This window comes from Macrotis lagotis, chromosome 5, assembly GCF_037893015.1.
Source record: "Macrotis lagotis isolate mMagLag1 chromosome 5, bilby.v1.9.chrom.fasta, whole genome shotgun sequence".
Lineage (NCBI taxonomy): Eukaryota > Metazoa > Chordata > Mammalia > Peramelemorphia > Peramelidae > Macrotis > Macrotis lagotis.
The window spans coordinates 2,173,702-2,199,705 of record NC_133662.1 but is presented as its reverse complement, the minus strand read 5'-3'; the positions used below and the strand labels follow the sequence as shown (position 1 = coordinate 2,199,705).

Below are 26,004 nucleotides of genomic sequence, written 5' to 3'. Positions count from 1 at the left end.
TAAATGAATTATATCTGCAACATTAGGGTATCTTTCAAATTGATAATATTTTATTTTTATTACTATTAATAATATATACAAATATCATAGATCATATAACTATATTATAATATTGATCCATTTGAGTATTAAGTATCAACTTGGAACTTATTGTGGGTAGTGTTTGGTAATACAATGCCAATATAAACCAATTTTCTGCCAAATTTCTTTCCAGTTTTCCCAGATTTTACTTAATAGAGAGTCTAGTAGTTGTTATTTTGGTTTTATCAAACACTAGGGTAGAACCTGGGGCATCCCTCAACTCACATTCTGTGTGTTAACTTTAAGAGGATAGGTTCTTTAAAAAAAATTAACTCTAATCCTTGGCTCAGAACCCTCAAAGAACTCTGGGTTCAATTGATCTAGGTCTGATCATGGGAATAACCATCTTGGAGAGTCAGTTTCCCTCTTTCTCTACAAGTGAAGTTAATCCAGAGAAATACCTTAAGTCTTTGTAGAATAGCTTTTCCCAAATGTAGATAATACTCCCACATAAGAACTCAATGTACAATAAAGGTATTGGGGCAGGACAACCTTTATTTTATCCCATGAAACAAATATTGATGCATGAAGCATTTAAATTGTCCAATAGTTGCCCCTGGAAGGAAACTGAATTTGGGTTTGCTCTCAAGGTTAATTCTCAAAAATCCTCTTTTCCACACAGCCTTGCAGAGTTTCTCCAAAACTTATACCTGGCTGTAATTTAGACTCCTACCAAAAATAAGCATCCTTTGGACCTTGCTGAACAAACTCCTCCTCCTCAGACCACCATTGTCTAAGTAACTCACTGGTTTTACTCTCCAAATAGGACACTGCCTAGGAATCATGTAGACTGTTTCTTTCATCAAGTAATATGCTATATCAGAAAATCTTTTCCTAGGAAAAAAGTTCTTAATCTGAGGTCTATGAAGTTGTAGCTTTTCATATTTTGATAACTATATTCAAATATAATTGGTTTCTTTGGAAATTCTATGTATTTTATGAATAGTTTGAAATTGTAATCTATAATGGAAAGCCATTAATAACTTCTATATTATTCTTGATACTTTATCTTTACCTCACATAACCAATCAATTGCCAGAGTACTATCCTAGGAGTCAGGAGGATAGGAATTCAAATTCTGCTACAGAAACTTGACACGTTCTAGCTGTGTGACCTTGGGCAAGTCACTTAATCCTGATTGCCTCACATCCAGGACTATCTCCAGTTGTCCTGCTTAATAACTTCTATATTATTCTTGATACTTTATCTTTACCTCACATAACCAATCAATTGCCAGAGTACTATCCTAGGAGTCAGGAGGATAGGAATTCAAATTCTGCTACAGAAACTTGACACGTTCTAGCTGTGTGACCTTGGGCAAGTCACTTAATCCTGATTGCCTCACATCCAGGACTATCTCCAGTTGTCCTGCTCTGTGTCTGGCCACTGGACCCAGATGGTTCTGGAGGACAAAATGAGGCTGGTGACTTAGCAGGGTAACCCTTCACTCAAATCCAATTCATGTGTTTATCATAGCATCACCTCCCCCAATGTTATGGTCTTCTTCAAGGAGCAAAGGACAAATATCTCTCAAATCCATCTTCTTCTCACAATGACCAACTTATTTCTGGCCCTCAACACATCTTCCCAACACTATTGCAGTGATCTTTTTCAAATCTCTAAGCCATAACTGCCAAGATAATTTTAACTTTAGTTCTGATCTTCTACTTAATAAACTCCAATGGTTCCCTATTTCATTTTGCCCAAAATGACTCCTCTGCCTTTTAAAACCCTTCACACAACCTGGCCCCAGACTGCCTTTACAAACTCATTATACATTATTCACCCTCATGAGTTCTGTAGTCCAGCCATTGACCTTTTGTTCCTCACACACAATATCATTCTCCACCTGGACATCCTCCAAGACTGGAATATATGCTCTCTGCCCTCATCTATACTCAATAAAACCCTTCAGTTCCTACTTTCTACAGAAAGTCTTCCTGATTCTCCCAACTAGTATTTTTCTTCCCTTACTACCTACCATTTTACCTTGTATTTATTCTGTATATACTTATGTAAGAGTAAGATTGAAACTACCTTAGTTCAGTTTTAATATCTTAACTAGGTAAGAAATTTTTTATTAAACCAAAAATTAGGATTGTGAACAAGGCATGAGTACCTCTTTGAATGACTCAAAGTCATCATGTGAGAGACTTTCTGAGGGAACAGCGATTCTAAGAGTCTGAATTTGAGAGGTTGGAGCATTTCCAGCAACCTTTGTGGAACAAAGGGAGAACTGGAATCTTGTCCAAGATGAATGATATCAAGGAGAATGATTAGTTCTAAAAGTATCTCTAAGAGGAAGATCCAGGCAGAGGGAAATCCCAAGAAAATGTCAGTGGTTAGCTCTTTCTCTACATTCCCCTTCTGATGTCTGGCAAGCCACAAACATTAATATATGTATTCTTTCATTACCTGTGTTTCTAGTGATCTGAATTTTCTCAACTTCTGAGAATACAGAGATTAATTTGAAACAGATATATTGTTTAGCATTGGGCAGAAAGTACAGCTCCTGCTTAGGTATTAGAAAATTTCCCAACAGGAGCCTCAGAGATATTAAGACAGAACTTACAACTTTTCAACTAAAACTCCCTAGGAGCAGGTAGGTGACTCAGTGGATAAAGCAGGGTCCCTGGAGTCAGAAGGAGCTGAGTTCAAGGTCTCAGGCACTTAATAATTACCTAGCTGTGTGATCTTGGGCAAGTCATTTAACCCCATTGCTTTGCAAAACCTAAATAAAATAAAATAAAATAAGGGGAAAAGCAAAGGATCTTAGGAGCTATTATATTTTGTTGTTCAGTCATTTCAATCATGTCCAACTTTTCATGACATCTGGAATTTCCTTGACAAAGATACCAGAGTGGCTTGCCTCCAGTTTATTTTACAAATGAGTCAAGTGACTTGCCTAGGATCACTTAGCTAATAAGTGCTTGATCCCAGATTTGAACTCAGGAAGCTTAGTCTTCCTGACTCTAAATCCGGCATTCTGTTATGTTGCTCCCATGCTTAAAATGAACTAATTATTTTAACAAGAGTGGTACATTTCATCTTTCCTTTATTTCCTTCTTTTTGTTTCTTCCGCCTTTTCTTCCTTATTACCTTATATTTCTATTTACCTTTGCTTATATGTTGTTTCCCTCAAGAAAATATAAATCGAGAGTATGCGCTTTTCAATTTTTGTCAAGAGAACCTAATATTGTACTTGGCAAAGTGCTTAAATAAATGCTCCCCAATTGATTTGCAGAACAAGAAGACGGAGTTGTCAATTACCTTTTGGTTTGTTCTAGGGAGCAATTCACTCCTGCTTTAAGCAGGCAGAGTTTTCTTTCAGTCTGCTCCCCCCAAAGGGTTTGATTTTCTCTTTTTAAAGCACTCACATTCACCTCTTCACCTTCTCTAAGGGGAATTGATATTGTTTTCAAGTCCAGAGCAGGCTGATAGCTGTCTATCTCCCATAGTAAAGGGAAAAAAAATGTGGAGAGTGTGGGAGAGGGGAAGAGAAGGAAGTCGCGAATCTCTAAGTCTTACCAAAAAATCCCACTCTAGCTCCTCAATCAGTTCTGGCATACCCTGTAATGTCCGTTCCTGGTTTCTGGGGTTCCTCTCTCTTATGGCTATCATAAATATGATAATTCAATAATTATTGATGTTTTTCTTTTTAAAAATTAATTTTACAAATATCCAACTGAATAACACTATAGACAAAAACAGAATAAACAATCATATTTGAAACTTAGAATCCATATATAGCTTTTGAAAAAATTATATTTTTAGGGGTGGCTAGGTGGCGCAGTGGATAGAGCACTGGCCTTGGAGTCAGGAGTACCTGGGTTCAAATCCGACCTCGAGACACTTAATAATTGCCTAGCTGTGTGGCCTTGGGCAAGCCACTTAACCCCATTGCCTTGCAAAAATCTAAAAAAAAGTTATTTATTAAATTTAACACAGTATTTCCAATAGTACTCTATTTATGTGGGTTTCTAAACTTTCTCCTGTGGATTTTAAATCATTCATTGAAGCTCTTTACTTTCATTTTGCTCTTTTTGCATCATTAACATTACACTTCTAAACTGTTCCTCCTCTTCACCAAAGTAAAACATCCCCTCTCTCCTATAATAAATTAGAGTAAAGTAAAAAAGATTCTCATACTAGTTTGAAAATGTATGTCTCAGGGGCGGCTAGGTGGTGTAGTGGATAAAGCACCGACCCTGGAGTCACAAGTACTTGGGTTCAAATCCGGTCTCAGACACTTAATAATGCCTAGCTGTGTGGCCTTGGGCAAGCCACTTAACCCTTTTGCCTTGCAAAAAAACCTAAAAAAAAAAAAAAAGAAAGAAAATGTTTGTCTCATTCTACACCTATATCTGCACCTAATACCTCAGATAACACTGAGAAGCATGATTCTTGGAAGATTCTTGGAATCATCATTGATTATTACATTGATCTGAATTGTGTTTTCCTTTATAATACTGTCAGCATATACATTGTTCTTTTGGTTCTGTTTGAAAAAGAGTTACTATAAATATTTTTGTACATATGTATCTAGTTCCCTTCTTTTTGATTTCTTTGGTTTAGACCTTATAATATTATCATTGGGTTAAAGGAGATACACAATTTAATGACTTTTGGGGTAGAGTTCCCTAATTGCTTTTCAGAATCACTTCATAAATTCACAAATATAGCCCCTTCAACAATTGCCATTTTCCATTTTTGTCATCTTTTCCAACCTGTACTTTGCAACTCAAAGTAATTTTTCATTTGCTTTTTATTGACCTTGGCTTTTTAAAAAATTTCTATTAGAGTGTATATATCTTAGATTTCAGACCTGAAAATATTTTTTTCTTATTTAACTATTTCCCTTCTAATTCTTAATACATTTTGTTTGTATAAAACCTATTCAATTTTTTTATACTCAGAATTCTAATCATTTTATCTTTTATTAGCATTACAACCCCTTGTTGATTAAGAACACTCACGCTTTCAATAGTTGTAAAAGATAACTCATTCCCTTCTCCTAAAATCACAGATTCATCTTAGTGTGAAATATGGTATGAAATGTTGGTCTAAATCTAATCTCAAATACCTTTTGAATTTTTATAGTAGTTTTTTTAATTTATGAGACCTTTCTCCAGAGTTGATATTCTTAGCTTTTTTTAACATTACTAAATTTTTTTGCTTCTAGCTCTTGAGTACAAAATCTATTCCACCAATCAGCTTTTCCTTTCTTTTTTTATTAGTATCAAATAATTTTGACAATTATTGCTTTTTTTGAAATTTCTTACTTTAGGCCCCTTTCTCCCTCAAATTTTTTACTTGGGATTCTAAACTTGTTTTTCCTGTAAATGAAGTTTATCATTTTGTATAATTCTATATAATAATGATGTGGTAGTTCTGTAAATTAATTTTAATAGTAGTATCACATTCATCATATTAGATTGGCCCAGTCAAGAACAGTTAATATTGCAATTATTTGTTTCTATAAAGGATATTTTGTAATTATATAAATAATTTTTATGTTTATGTTGGTAAGTAGCTTTCCAGATATTTTATACATAATTTATTTTAAATAAAATTTATTTTTCTCTTTCTACTGGGTTTATTGGAAATAGGCAATTTGGTCAATGATTTAGTTTATAAGCTATATTTTTACCTATCTTTTCTATTGTCATTTGGACCTCATCATATTATCTGCAAAAAAATGATCATTAATTTTTGTTTTTCTGGGCTCGTTTCCTAAGTTTTTTCCCTTATTGATACATCTTGCATTTCAAAAGTAAATCAAATAATGGGGCAACAATGTACATCTTATTTTGTACCCTTGATCTTATAAGGTCTCTAATGTTTCTTCATTACAGATAATACCAGTTCTTGATTTTAGAATAATATATTTGTCATTTTTAATTTTTAATATCAATAGTTATTATAGTGTCTGTGGCTGAATTTGAACACAGGTCCTCCTGACTCTAGGGCTGGTACTCCATCCATTGCACTACCAAGCTACCCTATAAACAACATATTTTGAGATTCTGTGTCTCTCCTCTGTTTTATGGATGAGTTTATTCTATTCATATTTAGAGTTAAAATTATTGTATTTATATATAATATAATTTTATATTTTTTCCTTTTTACTTCCACATCTCTGTTTACAAAGAGGAATATGATCAATATTAATAATACATAATTAAAGTAGTCTGATTCTACTCTTTTAACTAAAGCAGATCTCAGTCATTGGTTCTTATTCTTTCTCTCCTTTTGGTCTTTTCACCCTTCAAAATTTAAGTAAATGTTATACTTTCCCCTTTCCTGGCCCTACATTTCTCCAAACAAAAACTACTGACCTGGAAAATAGATCCAGAAGATACATATATAAATATATAAAAATACATAGATGTAGATATAGATAATTAATATTTTAATATATAAACACAATTATATATATAATTTAATAATATTTTTTATTTTTAAAAATATAAATATATTTTATATATAATCAAATATATATAAATAAAAATAAATTTAATAAATATATAATAAGCCTGGCAAGACTTACATGGACTGATGCAAAGTGAGCAGAACCAAGATAACTTTGTAATAGCATCATTATAATAATTCATCAACTGTGAAAGACTTAGCTACTCTAGCAATTACATGATACACAACATTTATACCAAAGATAGAAGGGTATTTCAACATTAGGAAAACAATAAGTATAATGAAATATATCAAATTTATGTAAAAACAACCCCAGAGGAGTTAGGGGTAGAGCCAAGATTGCAACATTAAGTTAAAGAGCTTTTCCTGGAGCTTTTCCTGAAATAACTTTAAATGATGCCTCAAAACAGACTCTACAGTGGCAGAACCTACCAAGCAGAGTAAAACAAGTTCTCAAATCAAGATATCATGAAAGAACTTCAATAAAGGTCTGTCTCATATAGATAAAAGGGGGAGTATAGCCCAACATAGTCAGGAGAGTTGGAAAGCCAGTGGGAGACTCAGCCACTGCACAAGTGAGGTCCAGGCTCAGTAAGCCACTGGGTACAGCAGACCAGGAGTAAAGGTCTCATTCCCAGCTTGGAAGACAAAGTTTCAATTCTGGTGTAAAAGGCAGGATTGGTTTAGGTTATACTAATGCAGGGAACAAACCACTAGCATCAAAAATGCCATAGGCAAACCCTCCTGGTCCCAGCAGAAAAAGTTTGCCATTGTGCCTCTTTTGCCCCAGGAGAGAACTCAGTTATCAAAATGATCAAACAATCAAGCAAAAACAAAAATACTAACCATTAAAAGCTACTATTCTGATTGGGAAAATAAAAAACACCATCTCAGAAATTATGAAAAATTGACTGAAGAAAACAATAAGTGTAAAAGTAAAATTGGTCAAATGGAAAAAGAAATCAACTCTCTAAAAATAAAATTAACAAATTGGAAAAGAAAATATAAAAATTAATTGAAAGTAAAACCCTAAAAATTAGAATAAAACAGAAACTAAGGAGACTCCAAGATCCCATCAAACAAAACCAAAAGGCTGAAGAATAGAAGAAATGTAATGTCCTTCTAAGGAAAAACTACTGACCTGGAAAATAGATCCAGAAGAGATAATTTACAAATTATTAGTCTATCTGAAAAACCACAATCAGAAAAAGAACCTGGAAATTAATATGCAAAAAACTGTTCAAATGTCCAAGATAAAATAGTCCTTGAAAGAATACAATGACCCTCTAGAAAGAGATCCTAAAATAAAAACTCTAATATTATGACTAAATTTCAATTCTCAGTCAAAGGAGAAAATACCGCAAGCTGCCAAAAAGAAGCAATTTAAATACCAGGGAGCTACAGTCAGGATTACACAGAACTCATCAGCTTAAATATTAAAGGGTTGGAGGGCCTGGAATATGATACTCTAGAAGGCAAAGGAACTTGGATTACAACCAACAATCAACTATCCTGCAAAATTCATCATATTCTTTAAGAGGAAAAGATGGATTCTCAATAAAATAGAAGGCATTCAAACTTACCTGATTAAAAGAACAAAACTGAACAGAAAATTTGATCATTAAACATAAGACTCAAGAGATGCATAAAAGGGTAAATGGAAAGAAAAAAATGTTAGTCAATTTCATTGAAAAAAAAACTTAGTCAATAAGATTAAATACGAAGACAATATCTGTAACTTGAGAATTCTGTTTCTCTTAGGACAGTGGAAAGTAACATAATAAGACAAGAGGGTGTGGATATAAACTGATCATGATGTGATTTACTTCGCTTGTGAGGGGCACATATCTATTCGAACAGTTGGAGGGAGGGTATTTGGACTGAGGGGTGTGAGTATAAATTGATTATGATTTGTTGGTACCTTAGTGTGGATGTAGGTACAAATTGATCATAATGGTGATAATGCCTATGACTCTTGAGAACTGTACTTTTATCAGGAGAGTTGAAAGGTATATACTTTGACAAGAGGGTGGAGTACAAGGCAAGTACAAATTAAGTCATGAAAAAAGGATGATATTGGGGAAAAAGGAGGAGGCTTTAGAGGATAATTAACAGCACATAAAGAAGTACAAAGAACCTATTATATATTATAGTAGAGGGAGAGAAGGAAGACTGTAAACACTAAGTAAATTTTACTCTCAACAGATTTGTCTCAAAGAGGGAATTATATACATCTGATCCTACAGGGAAGTAGGAGGGACAGCGTGAGGCAGGTAACAATCAGAAGCAAAACAATGGTGAGGAGGGATAAGGGGAATAGGAGAAAGAAAAGTATAAATAGTAGGAAGATAGGATGGAGGGAAATAAAAAATTTTTGATGTTTTTCTCAAGAAATCCCTGCCTTCGTTCTAAGTCTTCTTTCATAATATACCTAAAATGGAAATATGTTAAACATGACTGTGCATTTACAACTGTATCAGATTGTTCACTGCCATGGGGAGTGGGGAGAGAAGGGAGGGTGGTAGAAAAATGTGGAACTCAAAAATTTATAAAAGCATGAAAGTTGAAAATTATCCTTGCATATAATTAGGAAAAAAAGGAGAAAAAAAGAAAAAAAATATGGAAAGAAAACATGAATTGATACAAAGTGAAATGAGAACACTGTACACAGGAAAAGCAATATTGTAAGATGATCTGCTGTGAAAAACTTAGCTATTATTAGCAATAAAATGATTCAAGAATATTTTTTTAAGGTTTTTGCAAGGCAAATGGGGTTAAGTGGCTTTCCCAAGGCCACACAGCTAGATAATTATTAAGTGTCTGAGACCAGATTTGAACCCAGGTACTCCTGACTCCAGGGCCGGTGTTTTATCCACTAAGCCACCTAGCCGCCCCGGTTCAAGAATATTTTGAAGGACTTATGATAAAAGGTGCTAATCATCACCAGAGAAAGAACTGATGGAGGCTGAATGTAGATACTTTATTTTCTTGGAAGTTTTTTTTGCCTGTGCCTTTTTTCCCATAGCATGACATACATAGAAATGTGCTTTTCATGACTATACATGTATAACATGTCAAATTGCTTGCTTTCTCAATGGGAGGGGGAGAGAATTTAAAATTCAAAATTTGAAAAATATTTTAAAATTGTTTTTTTACATGTATTTTAGAAAAAAAATGTTAAATAAAAAAATAAAAATAAAACCCCCACCCAATCATGTTTGTATTAATACAGAAAAAACTAAAAAGCACAGGAATAGAAGGGTCATTTTTAATATGATGAAACGTATATATTTTAAAACAAAAGTTGATGTTATTTGCAATGGATAAACACTGGAAGCATTCCCAATAAATTTAGGAGCAAATGCTCCTTTCCTTATATCTATAATTTGATATAGTTCTGTAAATGGTAATGAAAGCAATAAGCTAAGAAAATGAACTAATAAACATTAAAAGAGGAGAAAATGAAGCCTAGTTAGAAAATATAATTGTTGACTTAAAAACCCCAGAAAATCAGCAACACTGAAACAAAAGCTTTAGGATGAAGTATCAAGATGAAAAATCTGAGTCATAGTTAGGAGGTGGTGCCAAAACAATGGAATAATGGTTAAGGATTTACTTGAGTTCTCCCCTAAAGTCTTTTTTTTAGGTTTTTGCAAGGCAATGGGGTTAAGTGACTTGCCCAAGGTCACATAGCCAGGTAATTATTAAATGTCTGAGGCTGGATTTGAATTCAGGTCCTCCTGATTCCAGGGCTGGTGCTCCTATCCACTACACCACCTAGCCTCCCTCCCCTCAACTCTTATCGATACCTTTAAATAATGACTCTAAACAAATTCTAGAGAAGCAAAAATCACAAAAATACAGAATGAAATAATTTTCCAGTCCAAGACATCTTAAAAGGTTGTCAAGAAAGGACTGACACATTTGGGTGAGAGTGGTGCACAGTCTAGCTCAGGCTGTGCTAGGGCAGACCCAGCCCAGCAAATCAGGAGCAGGCCTTGGAAGCCACTGAATCAGTAGAGGCAGCAGGCACATCTGGAGGGTATCAAAGGAGGGTCAAACAATTGGTTAAAAAGAGATCACAAGGGTCTTTTTGCTTTGTTCATACTCATTTCCTGGTCACAGTCCAGGGTGGTCCCAAAGTGAGGAGTAGCACTAGCACACCAGAACTTGTGGTTCCAGTGTAGTATAGACCCTTGAAACAGTTCCATAGCAGAAAAAAGTGTTTGTGATCACTCACAGACCAGAGCACAGGCCAAAAAAGCAGTAAATGCATCTTTCTTTATATCATACCATCTTGGAAGAACTGAAAATGTACAAGTCCCTAGAAGAATCTCTGAAAACAGCAAATGCCTTAAAAAGCAGAACTGACTAAATGGAATAAGAGGCACAAAAATTCACTGAAGGTAAAAAAACCTTAAAAGATAGAATTTGTACAATGGAAAAGAAGGCACAAAAGTTCACTTTAGAAAATAATTCCTTAAAAGTTACAATTTAGCACATGGAATCTAATGACTTTATGAGAAATTGAGAAAAAATCCAAACTAAAAGAATGAAAAAGTAGAAGGCAATATGAAATATCTCATTGGAAAAGCAACAGACTGAGGAAAAATAGATCCAGAAGAGCTAATTTTAATATTATTGAACTATTTGAAAACCATGATCAAAAGAAGAGCCTAAACATTAGCATTCAAAAAATTATCAAGGAAAACTTCCCTGATATTCTAGAAGCTAAGGGAAAATTGATATTGAAAGAATCCATTCATCAACTCCTGAAAGAGATCCCAAAATGAAAATTCCCAGGAATATTATAGTCAAATTTCAGAACTCCTAGATTAAGAAGAAAATATTGTTAGTCATCAGGAAGAAACAATTCAAGTATCACAGAGCCACAATCAGAATAACACAAGATTTAGCAGTTTCCACATTAAGGGATCATAGGGCTTGGTATTGTGATATTCTGGAGGGCAAAGGAACTAGGATTACAACCAAGAATCTACCCAGAAAAACTGAGCATAATCCTTCAGGGGAAAAAAATGGACATATGAAATTGAAAATATTCAAATATTCTTTTTTGTTGTTGTTTTGTTTAGCAAGGAAATGGGGTCAAGTAATTTGCCCAAGGTCACACAGCTAGGTAATTATTGTCTGAGGTAAATCTGAACTCAGGTCCTTCTGACTTCAGGGCCAGTGCTGTATTCACTGCACCATCTAGCTACCCCTTTTCAAGGATTCTTGATGAAAAGGCTAGAGCTGAGTAGAAAATCTGACTTTCAAACTCAAGAGAAGTATAAAAAAAGGTATACAGGAAGGGAAATCATAAGGAACTTCATAATGCTATGTGTGAAGACACTTGTAACTCATTAACTTTCCTCACTTTAAAGAAATATATATATATATATATGTACATATATATATGTACATATATATATATATATATATATATATATAGGCAGGGGGCACAGGTGTGAGTTAAATATGGAGCTGTTATCTAAAAAAATAAAATTTAAATTAAGGGATAAAAGAGAAATATCCCATAGAATGGGATAAATGATCTCACATAAGAGAGAGAAAAATAAGCTTTTACAGTGGAGGGGAAATGGGGAGAGGTGAGGAAGTTGGAGAATCTTAATCTTATCAGAATAACATGCACACTCAATTGGTATTAGATATAGAAATCTTTCACACTGCACAGGAAAGTTAAAAAAAAGAAGGGGTTAATGGTTGAAGGTAAGGTAGATTGGGGGAAGGAGGAAGTCTAAAGCAAAACACCTTTGAGGAGGGACAGGGTGAAAGGAAAGGGAGAATAGAAATGGAAAATACAGTTAGCAATAGTAAATATGAAAAAAATTTTGAAGCAAATTTCTCTGACAAAGAACTTATTTCTCAAACATGTGGAGAACTGAATCAAATTTATAAAAATAAAAACCATTCCCCATCAAAAGATATGAACATTTTTCAGATAAGATAATCAAAACTGTTACCATATAAAATAATGTTTTAACTCAGTATTGGAGAAATGCAAATTAAAAGAATTCTGAGGTACTATCTCATATCTATTAGATTGAATAATAGATCAAATATGGAAAATGAGGAGATCTGCAAAAAATGAGATATAAATGCTCTGTAGGTGGAGTTGTGAAATGATTCAACCATTCTGTGGTGCAATTTGGAACTATTAAATTATAAAACCTTGCATATTCTTTGACCAAACAATACCACTACTAGGTCTGTATTCCAAAAGTTTTTTTTTTAATGGAAAAGTATCTATGTCCAAAAATATTTTAGTAGCTCCCTTCTAGTGGGAAAGAACTGAAAATTGGGGGGATGCATCAACTGGGGAATGGATGAACAAATTGTGATTACAAAGGAATGCTATTCTGCTATAAGAAATGATTAGCTGGATGCTCTCAGAAAAACCTGTAAAGACCAAGTGGAATGTACTGTGTATAAATATTTTAATCAATATTTTAAGAAGACTAGCAATGCAATGATCTAAGACAACTCTGAAGGACTTATGATAAAAAATGCTATCCATGCCCAGAGAAAAAACTGATGGTGCCTAAATACAGAAGAATATTGTTACTTTTATTCTTTATTATTCTTTTACTTTTTTTGTTCTATATTTCTTTCACAACTAACAATCATGGAAATGTTTTGTATGTATAACCTATAATTGAATCGAATCGAATCCTTAATGTGGGGAAGTGGGGAGGGAGGTAGGGAGATTATTTGGAACCCAAAAGTTTTAAAAATGAGGAAAATAAAATCTTATATAAATTAAAAAAGAACCAAAAAATAAAACCACAAAATTATCAGTATTTCTATAGCAATAACAAAATCAGGAAATAATAATAGAAATGTGGTCAATCTGTCAAGATAACTTAAAATCTTATAAAAATACTCTAAAGAAATAATTATGTAAGCAATTAGAAAGACAAGTCATTACTCATGGTTGGCACAAACCAATATAATTTTTAAAATGATTCTACTGAAACCAATTTACAGATTTGTTGATAGACTAAAGTATCTAGGGAATACATTATGGAGCTAGAAAATAAAAATAACCCAATCTATTTGGAGGGACCAAAGTATAGCACCTCAAAGGGAAAATAAAAATAAGAATGAAGGGGGAAAAAGTATTTCCATATCTAAAATACATTATGAAGCAGAAATCATCAAGAATATTTGATATTGACTAAGTTCTATATTCTAGGTAAGCAAGAATCATAAAAAATGAATTCAATAAACTTGAGAACATTAATTACTTGAGGAATAAAATTATTTGATTTGTCATAAATTAGATTTAAATAGATATCATATATTACAATATCAAAATGGATATGACACAGCTATTGCAAGGAGGAGTGTTCTTAACCAAAGGGCAGAAGCAATCACAAAGGATAAAGCAGATCTTTTTTGTTTACATGAAACTGAAAAGCTGTGAATGCATTGTATGTAGGGAATATACACAAATATATGACCAAGAATCATTCCCCTGTGAAGAGAACAAGTGATTCCTCAAAAGAAGAATTCCTGCTTATTAAGCATCATATGAAAAATTGCTCCAGGGGGATAGAATGTTGAAACCTAGAGTCAGGAAGACCTTAGTTCAAATTTGGCCTTAGATGTTTATTAGCTATGTGACCCTAGGCCTTAATTCTCTGGTTCTCACCTGTAAAATGGAAATAATAATAGTACCTACCACCCAGGGTTGTCGTGAGGATAAAATGAGAGGTACAAAAATTCTTGAAAGCAATATGGTATAATGTTTTTAAAAAGCAATAAATTGCACAATATCCTTTGATTTAGATATTCCAACTTCCACCAATACCCCATCCAGATTGAAGAGAGAAATTGTCCTCTATAAGCAAAAATAATCATAGCAACATTTTTTAGTAGTAGCAAAGATTTGGAAAAAATGTACATTGGATGGGGAATGATTAAATGATTTTTTTTTGTACAATGATGTAATAAAGTATTAATGTGCTCTAAGAAATGGCAAGTGTGAAGTCATTCATTGGAGAGGTATGAAAAGAGTCATATGAACTGATGAAAAAAAGTAAGTGGAGGCAGGAAAACAACATAAACAATGATTATTACAATGAAAACTACCCAAACTGAATGCTATGCACTTAGAATGACCAAGTTTAGTTTCATGAACATCTGAGAAAATGTGCCTTCCTCCCTTCACAACAGAGAAAGGTGTGATTACCAAGTATCAATCAATCAATCAAAAAAATTTACTAAGACTGTTCTGAAAATAAATAGTAAAATGATCTGAAAAAAGAATTTTAAAAAACAATAACTATCTAACAGCCACTTGAAAAGATGCTTCAAATCATGAATAATAAGAAAATTGCAATCAAACCAACCTTAAGGTTTCACTCCAAATACAATAAATTGGGAAAACTGAATAATGGGAACACTCAGTCTTGGCAGGGCTATGGGAAGCTGGACGTAGTAGGGCAATGTTGGCTAGAACTATGAATTGGTGCAATCATTTTGTCATACAATTTAGAATGATGCAATTAAAGTGACTAAAATGTCAATGCTTTTTGACCATTCCACTTCTAGTCCCAATGACCCTGAAGAGACCATTGATAAAAAAGAAATTCCTCTCATACACCAAGATGTATTCCTATAACAGCATTTTTTGAGATAACAATGAATTCAAAACAAAATAGATGGTTATTGAATTAAATAAATTGTGACCTAAGAATGAAATTGAATATGCCGTAAGAAATAAGGAATATGATAGGACATATATAAAATGATGCAGAGTATAGAAAACAATATGCATGCTAAGTAAGACATAAATGAAAAGAGCAATTATTAAAATGTCAAAAGTGAATGTTGCAAAATTACAAAGATGAAAACATGACCCCAAAGAAGAGAAATGGAAAGACATCCCTACCTCTCTCCTTTCAAAGGGGAGGAAAGATTCATGAATGTGAAAAATTGCACACATTTTCAGACTTTTTTTCAATGTTTTGATTTGAAAAAATCTTTGTCTAGTTTCACCTTCTTAGAACAAGAAAAAAAGTAAAGATAGGGTTTGGGATAGAGGATAATATTTGAGCTGGGTTCCAAATTCCTTGAGTAAGGAGGGAGTCCGAACTGAGAACCAGGAGAGAACCATCACCATGATCTAAATTCTGAGTGTGGAATATCACATACACTGTGAGACAGTCTTTGTTGTAGACTATTTTTAGTGACTGTTTTTTCCCTTATCTTTTAAAATTTTTGTTAAAAGTCTGGATCATAATGAGAGAGTGAGATATATATGATGTAATGACAAAATGAGTTTTTTAAATTGCAATTTTTTGGGGAAAATCTTACATTTTAATAAATATACTTTACATTTGTTTAATGCTGAATTTGCATGTTCAATGGCCGACAGAACAAATCTGTATCATAAGATTAAGCAGACGAATGATGATAGTGACAGATTTTGCCTTCATAGAAATTCAATATGCATCAACCAAAATCTGTTTGCTTGTGTATGCATATTATTCCTTTACTGCATTTCTCATCATATCCTAAGTTGGAGTCAATTTGTCTACACTGAAACCTTCTATATGTAGTATCTCCACTATTAGAAAAAAAACTTCTTAAAAGCAAGGAATGTCTATTTCTTTCTTTTTTTTTATTTAGATTTTTCAAGGCAATGGGGTTAAGTGGCTTGGCCAAGGCCACATGGCTAGGTAATTATTAAGTGTCTGAGGTCAGATTTGAACCCGGGTACCTCCTGACTCCAAGGCCAGTGCTCTATCCACTGCACCACCTAGCCACCCCAGGAATATCTATTTCAATCTCAACTTAGCCCAGTGCTTTTTTTATATAGTAAATACTTAAAAGTTTCCTTTTTTCTTGTTTTTTGTTGACTTTTTAATTTGAATTTGTTTTCATTAAAAAGTATTGTTTCCATTAGACTTAAAGTAAAAAAAAACCATCCAATAATTTTGACAATTGCTTTATCAACTCCTCTTTATGTCTCCAGGGAGATCTTGTGCTGCTTGTTGAGAGGTTGGAAGGATTTTCAATATCATTCAAAGTGTTCATCAAATGACTTGCTTTGAAATAAAGTATCTTTAATTCAAATTATTGGGGCAAGAACTATTTAACAAAAACTGTTGAGAAAATGGAAATCTGGCAGAGAGTAAGTATAGAATAATATCTCAAATACTATACAAAGGTAAGCTCCAAGCCAGTATATGACTTAAAAGGCAACGTATTAGAGGAGCAAGGAAGAAGTTATACGTCAAGATCTAGGGATAGGGGAAGAGAAAAGATAAAAGATATGATAAGATAAAAGAAATGATAAAAAGATACAGATGATCACAGGAGGTAGAGTGAACAACTGAGTACATAAAATTAGGACAAACAAAACCAATGCAACTAAAATGAGAAGGCAGATGGGGAGAAATCATTGTAGTAAAAAGGTCTCATATCTAAGATATTTAAGGGAACTAATTCAAATTTCCAAAAATAAGAATTATTCCCCAATTGACCATTTGGCTAAAATATATTAACAGGCAGTTTTCAGTGGAAGAAATCCAAGCTATCGAGAATCAAATAAAAAATTTTCCATATAACTAATAATTAGAGAAGTGCAAAATAAAAGACCTCTAGGGATTTCACAACCCTGAGACAGGTCAACTTGACAAAAAAGGAAAATTAAAAATGCTGGAAGAGTTGTGGGAAAACAGGTATATTAATACACTGTTGGCAGAACTGTGAATGAGTCTAAGTCATTCTGGAGAGCACTGTAGAACTATGCCCAAAAATTATTAAACTGTGCACAATCTTTTTAAAATATTACATTTTTCACCAATTAAATATAAAAACAATTTTTAAGATTCACTGTTTTTTTAAATTGTAAATTCCAAATTCTGTCCCTCCATCCCTCCTTACCCTCTTCCCTAAAATGGTAAATAATCTGATATAGGTTACACATATGCAATCATATAAAACATTTCCATATTAGACATTTTGCACAAGACAACTTTTTAAACAAAAATCTATATTCAGACAACAATAATTCTTTCTCTGGATGTGGACAAAGGACTCATCATGAGTCCTTTGGGATTGTCTTGGATCATTGTATTACTGAGAATAGTTAAGTCATTCACAGTTCTTCATTGTACAATATTACTGTTGCTATGTACAATGTTATTTTGGCTCTGCTCTCTGTATTCTTTACCAGTTCATATAAGTCTTTCCAGGTTTTTCAAAAATCTTCTTGCTTCTTATTACATTACAATTATATGCTAATCAGCTGTTTCTCAATTTATGGAAATCCTCTTGTTTTCCAAATCCTTAGTCAACACAAGATGAGCTGCTATAAATATTTTTTTTGTACAAATAAGTTCTTTTCCCTTTTTTAAAAAAAATCCTTTTTTTGTTATAGGTTTAACAGAAGTATTGCTTAATCAAGGAGAATGTAATTTTATAGTCCTTGTGCAGATTTCCAATTTGATCTTCATAATGACTGGATCATTGATAACTCTACCAATGGTGCATTAGTGTTCCATTTTCCCCATATTCCCTCCAACATTACTTTTTTTTTTGGTCATATTAACCAATCTGATAGATACGAGGTAGTATCTCAGAGTTGTTTTGATTTGCATTTCTCTACTCAGTAGGGATTTAGAGAATTTTTTTCAGATGATTATAAATGGCTTTATCTAAAAACAGCCAGTTTATATCCTTTGACCATTTATCAAATTAAGGAATAGCTTACATTCTAATAAATTGGCTCAACTCTCTATAAATTTGAGAAATAAGGTCCATTAGAGACACTTCCTGTAAAAATTCCCCCCTCCCACTCCCCCCGCTTTCCTTCTAATTTTGGTTGGTTTGCATAAAAATTTAAATTTTATATAATCAAAATTATTTTTTTTGCATCTTATAATGCTCTCTATCTTTAGTCCCAAATTTTTCTTTCCTTCTCAGATCTGACAGGTAAACTATTCCATACTTTCCTAATTTGGCTATAATGTCTCCATTAATGTGTAAATCATATACCCCTTTTTTTGCCTTAACTTGGTTTATGGCGTGAGTAACAGGTCTATATCTAGTTTCCGTCATAACTGTTTCTGAGTTTTCCCAACAGTTTTTTATCAAATAATTATTTTTAACTCAAAAGTTTGGCTCTAAATTGCTATGCTATTGTGCACCTAATCTATTTCACTGATCTACCACCCTATTTTTTTTAAGGTTTTTGCAAGGCAAATGGGGTTGCCCAAGGCCACACAGCTAGGTAATTTTAAGTGTCTGAGATCGGATTTGAACTCAGGTCCTCCTGACTGCAGGGCCCGTGCTCTATCTACTGTGCCACCTAGCAGCCCCCGTACCTATGCTCTATTTCTTAATCAGTATCAAGTGGTTTTGATACTTACTGCTTTATAATATAGTTTGAGATCTGGTATATCTAGGTTACCTTCCTTCATGTTTTATTTTCATTGATTTCCTTCATATTCTTGGCTTTTTGTTCTTCCATATTAATTTTATTACCTTATCTAACTGTAGAAAATAATTTTTTGTTAATTTGGTAAGGCACCTGAATAAGTTCATTAATTTAGGCAGAATTATTATTTTTATTACATTGGTTCAGCTTACTCATGAACAATTAATATTTTTCCATTTGTTTAGGACTTACTTTCTATGAAATGTGTTTTGTGTTCATATATTTCCTAAGCAGATAGACTCTCAAATATTTTATATTGTTTACAGCTATTTTAAATGTAATTTCTCTTTCAAATTCTTGCTACTGGACTTTGCTAGTTATATATAAAAATGTTGATGATTTAGAGGGATTAATTTTATATCCTGCAACTTTGCTAAATTTGTTATTTCAATTAGGTTTTAAATAGATGTCATCTGCAGAGTGATTTTTTTGTTTCCTTATTGCCTGTTCCAATTCCTTTAATTTCTTTTTCTTCTCTTATTGTTAAAGCTAACATTTCTAGTACAATATTGAATAATAGTGATGAGAATGATATCTATGCATTCCTATTCTTATTGGCAAGGTTTTTTTTTTAACAATGCCCATCACAGACAATGCTTGCTGATGGTTTTAGATCAATATTTATCATTTTGAGGTAAGCTCTATTCCTAACTCTCCAGTGCTCTTAGTAGGAATTAGAGTTGTATTTTGTATTTCTGTGCTATTGATATGGTCAATTAAGTCTAGTTTTCCTGATATTGAACCAGCCTTACATCCCTAGAATAAATCATACCTAGCCATAGTATATCATTCTTTTATTTTGTTGTAATCTCCTTGCTGATATTTTATTTAAAATTTCTCCTGCCCTGTCCCAGGGGTGGGGTCAGTCTTCTGGTTTGTTAGAAGTCAGGGTCAGTTGGTTCTTTTCCTTCATTATCAAAGACCACCAAAGTGACATCACTATGTTTGAAACAAATTACAGTGTGTCCTACTATGGCTGATCAGACCAATACAAGCTTGGAATGTTCTACCACAGCTTGAGCACAAATAGTCTATGTGAATACCTGAGGTGGGTACTCTAAATTTACGGATATCACGTTTCCTTTGAGCTGCTTCAATTCTGCCTTCCCCATAAGAGTGCAGCCCCCTCACTGATGAGGGCACATCATGCTGGGCAGTCCTGTGCCAGTGTCTCCCATGCTGTATAATCAATTCTAAAAGTTCTTCAATGAGACCTTCAGGTATTACAGTATATCCCTTCTTCTAACCCCAATGTGAGCTCTGTGTGAGAGTTCTTCGTAAAACAGTTTTTTTGGCAAGTGTACACCAGGCACTTTAACAATATCAACAGTCCATCATAGTTGTACTCTTTGTAGTAATGTTGGAATGCTTGGCATTTTTTTAAAGTTTTTTTTTCAAGGCAATGGGGTTAAGTGGCTTGCCCAAAGCCACACAGCTAGGTAATCATTAAGTGTCTGAGGCCACAGTTGAACTCAGGTCCTCCTGGCTCCAGGGTCGTTGCTATCTCTATTCACCGCACCATTTAGCTGCCTCATGCTTGGCATTTTAACTCGAGAGGACCTCAGTGTCTGGTCTTCAACTGCCAGGTTACTTTCACAATCTTATCTTCACAACAATTTAAATGTAAGCGATTCAGTTTTCTGACATGTCTCTGGGAGACTGTCCAGGTTTCAAAGGCATATAACAATGAGATCACTACAATGGCTCTGTAGGACCTTTAGTTTGGGGTCAGTCTAATAATTCTCTCCCAGGCCTTCTTTTGGTGCCTCCCAAATACTGAGCTAGCTCTAGAAATGACACTGCCAAAGTAAGTGAACTTGTCCACAGCACTCAAAACTTCTCCATTTGCTATAATCAATGGTTCCGCATATGGATGGTGTGATTCTGGCTGATGGAGCACCTTTTTCTTGGGGTTGTTAGACCAAAATTAGCACAAGCAGCACAAAATCAATCCATACTTTGTCGTATCTCAGCTTCAGAGACTGCATTGAGTACAGAATCGTTTCTCCGCTGAAAGCAGCAGTGGAATTTAGCAGCCCCCTTGGTGACTGAGCGGCCCTTTTAAGGATTGCAATGCCCACCTCCCAATTCGAGGAAGGGGCTAGAAAAGTTACCCTAAAAATTTTCTGCTTACCCAACCCTAGCCTAATTACCATGGCAGGTGGGGAATCCCACAGTGAGGTGGCGACAACAAAAACTTCTACACAAGATCCAACAGACCTGAAAGACTAACCACTCTTGTTGCAAAAGAATTCAGCAAGTATGTATTCAAATATCAGCCCTGAGTGAAACAAGGCTGGCAAATGAAGGCCAGCTTACTGAAGTCAGAGCTGGATATACATTTTTGTGGAGTGGTCACAGTGAAGGGGAATGCCGTGAAGCTGGGGTAGGCTTTGCAATCAAAACTCATCTAGTCAACATTCTTCAATGTCTGCCAAAAGGAGTGAATGACAGGCTCATGACAATGAGATTGCCACTTCCAGGGGAAATGCTATGCCCACCATCATCAGTGCCTATTTCCCATCATGATGAACACTGATGAAGTTAAAGAAAAAAAAATTTTGAAGGAGGCAAGGACTCACTGCTGGTTGGTGGGGGTTCACTTGGTGGCCTCAATATATTGCTGGTTTGGTATTGCTGATTTGCCTCTAGGGCTGCTGGGTTGCACAGAAACAGGGCCTCATTGATGGTCTACCCTGGAATTCAGTCTTGCTACTGACACCCTGCACTGTAGCCTGCCAACCCAGCTCCCCTCCCACCCCAGTGAGACAGACCTTTCCTGCTGTGTGTGATTAATGTGTTTTTCTGCTGCTAAATCACTTCTGAGGTATTTTTCAAGATTGTTTGGAAGAGTATTTGGGAAGGCTCTAGGGAGCTCCTTCCTTACTCTACCATCTTGTCCCAAGAATGTGCATTCTCTTTGACATAGCAATACCACTACTAGGTCTATCTTCCTGGAGAGATCAAAGAGAGAGGATACATTAAGCTCTGGTTTTTCAGGGACAAAGAATTATAAACACTGTAACCATCGATTGGTGAACAACTGAACAAGTTAAAGTTTATGAATATGATGGTATACTAATCAAAGGAGTAATTTCAGAGATGCCTGGGAAAGTTTATAAGAACTGATGTTGATGAAATGAGTAGAACTAGAGGAAGACTTTATTGTTTAATAAAAAAAAATATTGTAGTAATGGTCAACTTTGAAAGACTCAGGATTTCTGATCATCATGAGCACTAACCATGATTCCAAAGGACTCATGAAATAGGATTCTAATCTCGATACATTTGGGGCATGTAATAAATTTGGGGAATTCATTATTCTTGACTCTAAATATTTGTAATAGAAATTTTTTCTTTTTTGACTTCTCACTACTGAATAGGAGAGAAAGTGGGAGACATAAAATGTGTTTAACTGACATCTTTTATGTTCCAAAAGATAATTTTTAATTTGGCCATAATGAAAATGTACATAGGTATCATGGAATATTATGTTTTTGCCCCTTAATGAATACTTATTGACTATCATGATTTTCAATTACTAGAAGATTTTTGATTTTTAGAATTACATGCTAACTTTTTACAGTCTTAATTTGGTTTTGAATCCAGTGTACTACAAATAGATTTTCTTTTTCTAGTGACTGTATTCAAATTTCTAGTTAACTGTATCAAACATTTCCATACCAATCTGAATTTTCTTTTAAGCACTCAACAATGAACAATTTTTCACAGCATTTAAAGACCAGCATGACTTTCTAGTTGTATAAAGAGGGTAGAAAAGGGACAACATTGCTTTCCTTTGCTTTTATAAATAATTTCAAGAGTGACAAATAAGAATGAAAATAGTTCATCTCAATTTAAAACTTCTTAGTACCAATAGAAATCATTTTTGAACAAAGATGATATTTATAATATGACCATCATAAATATGTATCTCAATTTTATTGTTTCCAATAATGGTGATATTCAGTGGTACCAAATACAAAATAGACAAAGTTTCAAATAGTGTTTGCCTTCCTGATTTGTTTACATCCATAAATAATTATGTTTATCCTTCATTTTCGAAGAAGATCACTACATCAGGGGGTGATACTATGACAAGCACATGAACTGGATTTGAGTGAGGGGGTGCTGTGCTAAGTCACCAGCCTCATTTTCTCCTCTAGAGCCATCTGGATCCAATGGCCAGATATGAATCAGGACGACTGAGACAGCCCTGGATGCTGAGCAATTAAGGTTAAGTAACTTGCCCAAGGTCACACAGCTAGTAGGTGTCAAGAAGCTGCATTCAAACCCCCATCCTCCTGATTCTAAAGTCAGTGTCTAGCCATACCACCATCTAGCTGCCCTACATCCATCAAGAGTTAATGTATGTGTAAAAGATAAAAGTACAACTATTTGTGTAGGTAAAGGTTCTAAGAAACTTTTTTTTTAAACAAAGGTAAAAGTTCTAGAAATTGCTACATGATTTGTACTCTATATCACACTCAACTTTATAGATATTTTGTTTGATATTAAAAATATAATTCAAGAAGAAACAATTTACTTAAGTTTTAATGTTGTTCCATTTTTACTAATCAACATATAAAGGACAAAAGAGAATCTTTCCTTCTCTGTTCTGGGTCCTGGAAGACATTTTAAGATATTTAAGGGTCTTCATTACAACACAGGAGAGTGACATTTCCCAATATAATTAAATTATGCCACAGAGAGAGGAATTTTATGACATTAAATAAAGTTACTCTTTTAAAAAGCACTATTAGAAGGTGTCCCTTGTTGTACCCCATGATGTGCTGTGCCCTAGGCAGCAGCCTACCTTGCCTAACTCCTGCTCACTGAAACAAAGTACCTGTGCGACTGGACAGTGGTGATGAAGAAGGTGAATATTACTGAAATTAGCAGCCCAATGTCCAGTCCCAAGAAGATCACCGACAGAAATGTCACTATCCAAATCACCTTGGAGGAAAGGAAGAGGGAGGAAGGAAGACCATGAGGAAAATATGACATAGATAATCATGTATAACACCTCCCACCATATCTTATAGACTCAACGAATCTATAAGGAACTGGACCTACCTTAGATGTCCATGTAGTATAAATTCTTTATATTACTTTGGTCAGAGAAGTGAATTTACTTACCTATCCCAAGTTTTAGTATTAATAAGAGACAAAGTTAGGATTAGAATCTGGTCTCTTGACACCTCATCTATTGATCCCTCCATTGTGATGAGTCTCCTATGAAGGCCAGACATCCTTGAAGTTCAGAAGAACTGGGCTTATGTAGTGATATGATTGAGGGCATGCATCTCAGTTCCTCCAAGTCATAAAATGATACACTAGATTTGCTCATTGGCATCAGAGTAATTTTCACCGAGGGAGTTTCCAACAACAGTGAAATCACATAGATCCAGGTCAACAAAACCTGAAACTGCAATATGTTGCTGCTCCTGCAAATAATTCTTAGTCTTGTGCTAGAAAATAACTTTCCATAAATACTCAGTGTAACTCTGTCTTACTCCTTTATTTCTCTGGTTCTCCTGTCTCTCTTTGCACTTTCTTTCCTTCTCTATTTCCTTTTGGTGAAAAGTTAACAACTCAGGCAGCACAATGTGAAAAAAGGAACAATGAATGTGCAGTCAGAAGATGTTGGCTAAGATCCCTGCTTGGCCTCTAGTCAGCTGTAGGAACTTGGTCAAATTACTTGACCTCTCTCTTATGTGCAAATGGAGGACTTTGGATTAAGAGCCCTCTGAAAATCTTTCTAATTCTAAGATGAGATAAGCATACCTTTCTGGACATTTATATTGTCAAGGTATGAAAAGCACTTTCCCCAAACCTACCTTGTGAGGTAGATAATTTAGGTAGCCATGTAGGATTTAAAGCTGGAAAAGATCATATAGTTTAATATCCTTAGCTAACAAACGCAAAACAGGTCCAGAGAGATCATAAGGATCCCACAAGGTCATATAGACAAGACTGTAGTAGGATTTGAACTCGAGTCCTTTGATTTTTAAATTCAATGCAACTTCTCACAATACCCAAAAATCTACAATCATGGCACTGCAGCCTAGGGTTTCAGTGAGGGTTGAAGCTAGGGCAGAGTGTACCAGGTAGATAATATATTAGTCAGTGTACTCCCGGCCTCACTCTTACAAACATGTTCTCTTGGAAACATGTCTTACATACACTGGAATGTGGATACCCTGATTAAATATGAACATTTGTAGAAGTCATCTGTGTCCTATCAGACTGGTTAAAATGACAAAGAAGGAAAATTATCATTGTTGCAGGGGGATGTGGTAAAACTGGGACACTAATGCATTACTAATAGAATTCTGAACTAATCTAAACATTTGGGAAAGTAATTTGGAACTTTGCCCAAAGAGCAATAAAATTGTACATAACCTTTGATCCAGTAATACTACTACCACTAACACCACTAGGTTTGTATCCCTAAGAGATCATAATGAAAGGAAAAAGACCCATAAGTACAAAATATTATAGCAGCTCTTTTTGTAGTGGCAAAGAATTGGGGAATGGCTGAATCAATTGTGGTATATGAATGTGATGGAATACTATTCTGGAAGAAATCATCAATGGACAGACTTCAGAAAGGCCTGGAAAGACTTACATGAACTGATGCTGAGTGAAGTGAGCAGAATCATGAGAACATTGGATACATCAACACAATATTCTATGATGAATAACTATGATAGACTTAGTTCTCAGAAATGATCAAAGACAATTCTAAAGGACTTGTAATAAAAAATACCATCCAGATCCAGAGAAGGAACTATGGAGTCTGAAGGCAGAGCAAAGCATATGTTCACAGTTTTTTAAATTTTTCTATGTTTTGTTTTTTTTCCCTCCTATGGTTTTTTCCCTTTTGTCTGATTCTTCTTTCACAACATGGCTAATATGGAAAGGTGTTTAACATAGTTATATATGTATAAACTATATCAGATTACTCATTGTCAAGGAGAGGGGTGAAGGAAAGGAGAGAGGAAGAAAAATGTGGA

At 34.3% G+C, this 26,004-nt stretch overlaps 1 protein-coding gene across 12 annotated transcripts in view; it reads right to left on the bottom strand.

The window, feature by feature from the left end:
• Positions 1-26,004, bottom strand: part of SLC26A8 (solute carrier family 26 member 8) — a 169,180-nt gene that overhangs the window by 60,821 nt on the left and 82,355 nt on the right. For all 12 annotated transcript variants that reach the window (XM_074236437.1, XM_074236436.1, XM_074236439.1 and 9 more), the window contains one exon: positions 23,835-23,941. In XM_074236437.1, coding sequence (XP_074092538.1) covers positions 23,835-23,941 — 107 coding nt within the window. The remainder of the gene's footprint in view (positions 1-23,834; positions 23,942-26,004) is intronic.